Raw genomic sequence first — 8,124 nt, forward strand, 5'->3', positions numbered from 1 at the left:
ATCAGAATCAGAATCAGAATCAGAAAGGATTTATTGCCAGGTATGTTTACACCTACCTGGAATTTTATTTGGTGTGATATGTGTCAGAGAAGGAAGGAAGCTGCTACATCTTGGTGCAGATCTTGGAATTCTTTTGAGCATTTTTCAACATTTTCACTGTTTTCTAGAAGAATAATTCAATGATACTGATAAAACAAATCAGGCACATTTATGAAACTGGTGCAGCTTGAAACCGTCTCAATCTGTCCTCTGTGTTTTCTCTCTGCAGGTGGAGCTGTGCCGGTGCTAGCCTGAGCTCAGGGATGTGAGCGCACCAGTAAACATGACCCTGTTGGCGGGTGATGGCTCTGACTACGACTACAGCGCCCTGAGCTGCGACTCCGACACCTCCTTCAACCCCCCGCCCTTACAAGAGGAGGAGGCCCAGAAGGGAGTCTTCTACAAGAGGGCCCAGCGAGCTCCGGAGATCCACGACGACACCCAACTGTCCAGCAGCCGCAAGCTGCACGCCATCATCAATGTGGGCGGCCTGCGCTACCAGCTGCCCTGGACGACCCTGGAGGACTTCCCCCTGTCCCGCCTGGGCCAGCTGCATCTCTGCAGCAGCTTCGACGAGATCATGGGCGTCTGCGACGACTACGACGTGACGCACAACGAGTTCTTCTTCGACCGAAGCCCTTGTGCCTTCCGCACCATCCTGACCTTCCTGCGGGCGGGGAAGCTGCGGTCCCTCAGGGCCATGTGCGCCCTGTCCTTCAGGGAGGAGCTGCTCTACTGGGGGGTGCCCGAGGAGAACCTGGAGTGGTGCTGCCGCCGGCGCCTGCTGCAGTGCGTGGAGGAGATGGAGGCCATGGAGAGGGCGGAGGAGGAGGAGGAGCTCCTGGAGGACCTGTTGGATTCAGACTCCGGCCACAGGGAGGTCGCAGGAGAGTCCAGGGTCAGCCGCTGCATGGGCAAGCTGAGGGACATGGTGGAGAGGCCGCACTCGGGCCTGCCGGGGAAGATCTTCGCCTGCTTGTCGGTGTTGTTCGTCACCATCACGGCCGTCAACCTCTCCATCAGCACCATGCCGGCCATGAGGGAGGAGGAGGAGGCGGTGAGTGGAAGGACACGTCACGTTTGTCTGTATGTGGAGCGAATATCTGAGGAACCCTTCATCTTATTGGCTTCAGACTTAGTATGTGGATTTTAGATTACCAGAGAAAGTCTAGAGCTGAATCTGGTGCGATTTGGACACGAAATACGTTCAATATGAATAAAAACTAAAACTTTCTATGCTTTAAAGGGACTCTTACCTTTGTGGCATTTGAGAATTACAGCACATTCGAATCATCCCGCCTTCCTCCAATGCCCCACCCCCTCGTTCCCATCCGCGGTGTTTTTTCTTTTGTTTTTCCCCCTGGGAGCGGCTGTTTCAGTACGCCGTGGACCACTTTGGTCTGCCATCGTCAGTCGCTACGGTCGCTACGGTCGCTACTCGCTACTGTCTGCCGTGGAATCAAAACAAACCCTCTAGTTGAGGACCCGCCTTGATGACGCGGGCCCGAATGCGCCACAAGAAGCAGACGGGCTTCCTGTCTGTTTCCATGCAGCAAACAGACAGGTCTGTCGGCCAATAAGGTCCTTCGGTCCGAAGAATTTTATTGGTTGAAGTTTTCACTAAATATTACGAGAGTGAAATAATTGTTTGTTTTAACTCCTGGTGGGTCTGTCTTGCATTTTAGAGTGTCATTACCTTATTAATACCAATTTAACCTTATCCACAAAAAGTGTAAAAATGCAACAAAGGTAAGAGTCCCTTTAATGCTTTATAACAAATGGAATTACAGAGCTTTTAAATACGAAAAGTTGTGAACTTGTGTGTGACGATCGTGTCTGTAAATCATTAACTATAAACTCTTCAGTGCAGATGAACCAGGAAGGATGAACACAAAGTTCCAGGGGAAAAAGCTGCTGCATAAAAAGTTAAAAAACTTGTTCATGTGAAAGTTCAAGCAAAGATCCAAACTCCATCGCCTGCTGGGAAATTATCTTGTGTTCCTAATTTCAAACCTTCATAAAACATAAAGACACTAAAGTATTTATTCAACGACCCTTTGATTCCCGACGTGGTGGAAAGATTGGATTAGTCTGTGTTGCTGCAGCGGCTTTTAAATTAAGTTGCATTCAAAAGCAAAAACGGAGGTAAAGTGATGTGTTATGTTCCAAAGCAGTTATTAAAATTCCTCGTTGTGGCACATTTCATGTGTCAAGTCCTTTTGAACGAAGCTGCAGAGAGACGCGTGTGAACCGGGTGTTTGGCCTGATTAGAGAAAAACATATTTGAAGTCTTCAGTCAGCTTTCATGAAACGCTTTCATTAATACGTCTGAATTCAATCACCACCATAATAAGCAGCCTGGTCCCGTCACGTCGGAGGAAAATTGAATATTTGAGCCACTCACTTAATTCTCTTGTGTTTATATGCAAACAGGGTTTTAATGAATTTCTTTTATATGTTTTTGCTGAAAAAAATTCTGCTTTGGAAAGAAATGTCACTGCCGCAGCTTCTCTCTACATATTTGAGAAGAGAAAAACAAAATCTGGACCATGTTAATTTGAAAGTAACATCAAGTGTTTAAGTCTCAGACATTGTTCTAAATCTGTGTCTTTTTTTGTCAATAAACATCAATAAACCAAGCACAAATAAATGGGTCAAGAAAAAGCAAACAGGAAATAAAAGATCCAGATTTATAGATGGACAAATCAGTCCTCTAAATCCGCCTGATTATTCTCATCAAGATCCATTTAAATATTCTCTGAGAAATTAATGTAAATGTGGGAAAACTTTAAAGACTCAAAATGTTAAAGAAAGTCAAAAGAAATTCTTGGATCCTTCCACCAAGTTTCTGTCCAGTAGTTTTTGCACAATTCTGCTAAAACTAACTAACTAACTCAAAATAAGTAGATGACACCATCGTCTCCTCGGTGGAACAGTGATTTCAGAGGAAGTCATAAGCAGAAATATACATACTTGACCTGAGTTGCTTTCACACTCTCATTCTATCTCATTAAAAGTGTTGATAATCTCATTCTAACAGCTCTTTCTTTCTTTACGCCCAGACAAGAAAGTGTTGCATTGAAAGTGTTCCAGTGTCAGACTGAGCACAGGTTTAAAGATATTCTCCCCTGAAATGGCCTCAAAGGCTCTGGGACACGAACTGTGAGCTTTGAGAAGCTTTAACGATCTGAATCAGCCTCATTTCTGTCTTATGACAAAACTTCTTCAAACATAAGTCACTAAAGAAAGCAGGAAAACACAAGTGATGAGGTTTTTAGGGCAATAACACGTCATGCATAATGATAAGCAAAAAAAACATTATTCATGTCTTTGGCAGAACATTTTCAGAGGATGAAGACTTACTGTTTGCATTCTGTGTTTTTTCTTTTAATTTCTCAACTCCTTTTCTTTTTATTATGTGTTCTTATTTTGTATAAAACTAAAACTATGAGAGTTTTTTTAATATATTTTATTTTTTAACCCTAACCCTATACAAATAATTGAGATTTGTCTGGAATATTTAAAAGCACAGTTTGGGTGCAGGCACATTTATTTTCTTTTTCCTTTCTTTGCCTTACACTGTGCTTCACATTTCAGTGGCTCCCCCTAGTGACCACAGTGAGCACTTACACCCGCTCTGCTCCTTCCCTCACCAGGGCACCTGCTCCCGGATGTGCTACAACATCTTCATCGTGGAGACGGTGTGCGTGGCCTGGTTCTCCCTGGAGTTCACCCTGCGCTTCATCCAGGACCGCAGCAAGCTGACCTTCCTGCGCCAGCCGCTGAACCTCATCGACGTGGTGGCCATCTTGCCGTACTACATCACCCTGGTGGTGGACAGCACCTCCAAGGGCGAGAAGCGCCTGGGCTCCGGCAGCAGCTACCTGGACAAAGTGGGCCTGGTGCTGCGGGTCCTGAGGGCCCTGCGCATCCTCTACGTGATGAGGCTGGCTCGCCACTCGCTGGGCCTGCAGACGCTCGGCCTCACCGCACGCCGCTGCACGCGGGAGTTCGGACTGCTCCTCCTCTTCCTGTGCGTGGCCATCGCACTCTACTCCCCCTTGCTGTACCTGATTGAGAACGAGATGGCCGCCACGCAGGAGTTCACCAGCATCCCTGCCACCTACTGGTGGGCGGTCATCACCATGACGACGGTGGGCTACGGGGACATGGTGCCGAGGAGCATCCCGGGGCAGGTGGTGGCGCTGAGCAGCATCCTGAGCGGGATCCTGCTCATGGCCTTCCCCGTCACCTCCATCTTCCACACCTTCTCGCGCTCCTACGTGGAGCTGAAGCAGGAGCAGCAGCGGCTGCTGCAGAGGAGGACGCACTTCCTGCTGCGCCACCGCATGGCCGGCCTGGGCAGCAGCCTCTCCTTAGAGAGCGACATGCTGTCCCCCTAGGGTCGGACCCCGGGGACAGGGACCACTGAGACGGGTGGACAGAACGAGAGGGGGAGAGGGAGTCAACGTGTCTTTAAGGGAAAGTCCACTGAAAAATGAGAATCTTTTGAGAAAGAATTGAAGAAGTGCTTGAGTTCACAAAACACTTAAGGAGTCTTAGGGGTAAACAGTGTCAGAGGCCAAATCCAATACAATTGAAGTTAATGGGGACCACTTCCTCAAACGTAATAAAACAACATAAAAAAACACAACATACCTCTGAAGTATATTCTGGGCAGCCGAAAGGTACCTGTGTTCTAGAAGTCGATGATGAAGGAAACGAACGCGGACCCAGTACTTACAAGTATAATAATGTTTATTACACAGAAGTTTCACAGGTCAGGACGAGCTCTACAACTCGGAGAAATCACCCAAGGACCAAATAGTGAAGTCTGACCAGCCGTGGTCTCACACACATTATATAGAGAGGTTAGTTCCACCCATGACTTTGGGTATTATGCCATCCCACCTTAGGCCTTCTGCCTAAATAAGGAGGTGTTTTGTACATGAAGATCAAAATGCAATGGTCAAGGATCTTCCCTTCACCTCCATCCATTTGCTGGTCAGGGGTTATTCCCTAGGTCAAAGGTCCTTCCAAAGGGAGAGAGACCTACTTGAATAAACATCTGGAGGACTCTCTGGGAATGTCTGAGAGTCACGAAGATAAGCATCATATATATCAGCCTGTCATTGTATTCAAACACATGCTAAAATCATTTACTCTAGTGAATACAAGACATAACGACACCTCCAAACTGCTCCTGTGGTGTCGTCCAAGTGTCCTCAAGCCCCGACATTCAAATTCAACTCCAAACTGCGTCATTACCACCAAATTTTATCCATTTACTTCAACTGTTTTGGATTTGGCCTCTGCCACGGTTTACGCCTGAGACTCCTGAAGTGATTAGTGAGTAGATAATGACTGAATTTTCATTTTTGGGTGAACCATCCCTTCAAGAACAACAGGTGTACAGTTTACAATGTTTATTTTTCTTCCCAGAAATGCAGCCTCGCTCTGTAGCTTTGATTCAACATGAAGAATCTACAAAAAGAGGAAAAGAGGAAGAGGAGCAGATTTCGTAGTCACAGAATCTTAAGTCAAATTTACAAAAATGACACTTAAACTTCATGAAAACTATTAAAACATTAAGATCTTTACCTTTAGTCATATGTTGAAATTAATTGTGATTCAGATGTGAAATAAGTGAATTGACATAATAAATAAGAAGAATTCAAGCGGGGGGGTTCTGACCCAACGACAATGTGCTGTGTTCCCTGATTAGATGTTGTGCTGGAGTTGTTGATTTGTGTTTGGATGGAGTTTCTCTCTCAGCTCTAATGTGACCCTCAACCCCCCCCCCCCCACTCTCCAGCGTCCACACATTAATTATCACGAGCTGATTGTCCTCCTCCTTCTCCTCGAGGTTTTTTCACATTATGCAGTTTTTAAACACTTTTGGACAGTTTGAAGATTGCATTATTATCGTGCTTGTAATTACTGCAGTTGCTGTGCATAGCTGTTTATAAGTTTCTCTCCTTAAAGTGGATTTAAACTGAAATCTGTATTTTGTGAATCTCATTGTTTCATTGTTGTGTCTTATTTCTCAGTTTTTTTTAAAGTTCTACACAACAACACGAGTGACGACACGTGTGAGGTTCAGAGACAGTTCAGCAACAAAGTGACACAACACTGAACACTACACAGCAGCACACTACACAAACTGCTCTGAACAAAGGTTCACTTCCCGCTTCTTCCTCAAATACTCATCATAACAGAAGTGGAATAACCACAGTGTGGTTGCTGCAGTTTCAGTCTCGTACATTTCGTTTCCAGACTCCCATGAGGTCACCACGACCTTTGACCTTTGTCCACTGACGTGTAGACATTAACCTTTAAGTCCGAGTAACGACTGGTGAAAAGTTGATGGAATTAAAATCAAATTTGAACAAATTCCATGGATATTGAGATATTTAGTTCATAAAAATGTGACGGACGTACGATCAACCTGAAAACAATTACACCTCTGACCTCAGGGTGGCGCTGTAGCTGCATATTCTGTCTGCTGCACAATAAAATAGATTTTTAGCCATTTTCCAAGCTGTGCCTCTGTTATTAACTGTACTTTCATTAAGCATTAATTTTTCAGATTCATATTCTTCACAAAAAAATAGAATAACTTTAGATAATATGGTTTTGTCTAAATTCATCAGTTTCTAATGACTTTTCATAATAATATAAGTTTCACAAGGCATTTTATATTTATATTTTTGATCTTTAAGCCCATTTTAAATCATTTTAAAAGTAGATACTTAACTTCTAGCATTGTGTTGTTACATTGTAGCGCTTGATGTTAAAGGGTGTAATTACTTCTTCGGCCACTAAGAGCCGCTGTAGTTTTCAGGTCCAAAACTCGTGTGCCAGGGTCCCGCTGCCTCCTCTGAACAGCAGGGGGCAGCATCGTGTCATCGTGTGGAGGAGAGAGAAGAAGAAGCTCCTCACTCAAATTGGTGATCATAAAAACATTATTGATTATTTTAATATCAGGTGTTTAATTTATCTTAACGGCTCTACATTAGAAGGGTCCTATTTGAGATTATCCTTCCTTCCTTTCTTTACTACTCCCATGTTTCCTTGCTTCTTTATTTCCTCCCCTCTTTTTCTGTTAATTTCCTTCCTAATTTCCTTATTTCCTTATTTCATTAATTCTCTGTCCTAACTTCCATTTGTCCTTATCACCTTTCCAAGATCCCTCTTTTTTCCTTATTTCCTTCCTGACTTCCTTCATTTATTCCTTCCTTTATTACCTCCTGCCACGTTTCCTTGCTTCCTTATTGCTTTCATTTCCTCTCCTCCTTCTCTTTTCTTATTTCCTTCCTAATTTCCCTATTTCCTTTTTGTGTTTCATTCTCTGTCCTTACTTCCATCCCTCCTTATCAACTTCCTAATTATTCCTTTCTTTATAATCTTTGACTTTGGGCTCAGATTTAACCTCTCCCTCTCTCTCGGGGTGGGCGGGGCTCCGGTGAAAACGCCACTAAACTAAATCAAAGGTCGATTATGCACGAAACGATCCAACCAATGAGAGGCTGTAATGATGCGCAGGCCCCGCCCCTTGCCCGTCTCTCTCTCTCTCTCTCTCTCTCTCTCTCTCTCTCTCTCTCTCTCTCTCTCTCTCTCTCTCTCTCTCTCTCACATCTCTGTGTTTAGGTGTTTTTTAGCTCGTCCCTGCACAAGAACCCAGTCTCTCTCTCTCTCTCTCTCCTGTCTCTCTCTCTTTCTCTGTCTCTCTCTCTCTCTCCTCTCTCTCTCTCTCTCTCTTCTCTCTCACCCCTTCAGGCTCTCGAACCTGTGACTCCAGCTGACTTGCCTCACATGTGAACCAGAACAATGTTCCTTTAGCTCTCTCTCTCTCTCTCTCTCTCTCTCTCTCTCTCTCTCTCTCTCTCTCTCTCTCTCTCTCTCTCTCTCTCTCCCCTCCCTCCCTCCCTCCCTCCCTCCCTCCCTCTCTCCCTCTCTCTCTCTCTCTCTCTCTCTCTCTCTCTCTCTCTCTCTCTCTCTCTCTCTCTCTCTCTCTCTCTCTCTGTCTCTCTCTCTCTCTCTCTCTCTCTCCTCTCTCTCTCTCTCTCTCTCTCTCTCTCTCTC

General features: G+C 44.9%; 1 protein-coding gene across 1 annotated transcript; it reads left to right on the forward strand.

The window, feature by feature from the left end:
- The first annotated feature begins 322 nt into the window (after positions 1 to 322).
- On the forward strand, positions 323 to 4,442 carry kcng1 (potassium voltage-gated channel, subfamily G, member 1). The gene is made up of 2 exons (XM_061074061.1): positions 323 to 1,096; positions 3,696 to 4,442. The coding sequence occupies exons 1-2, from the start codon at positions 323 to 325 to the stop codon at positions 4,440 to 4,442; spliced, it is 1,521 nt and encodes a 506-aa protein (XP_060930044.1).
- Positions 4,443 to 8,124: the final 3,682 nt, after the last annotated feature.

This window comes from Limanda limanda, chromosome 7 (assembly GCF_963576545.1).
Source record: "Limanda limanda chromosome 7, fLimLim1.1, whole genome shotgun sequence".
Taxonomy (NCBI): Eukaryota; Metazoa; Chordata; class Actinopteri; order Pleuronectiformes; family Pleuronectidae; genus Limanda; species Limanda limanda.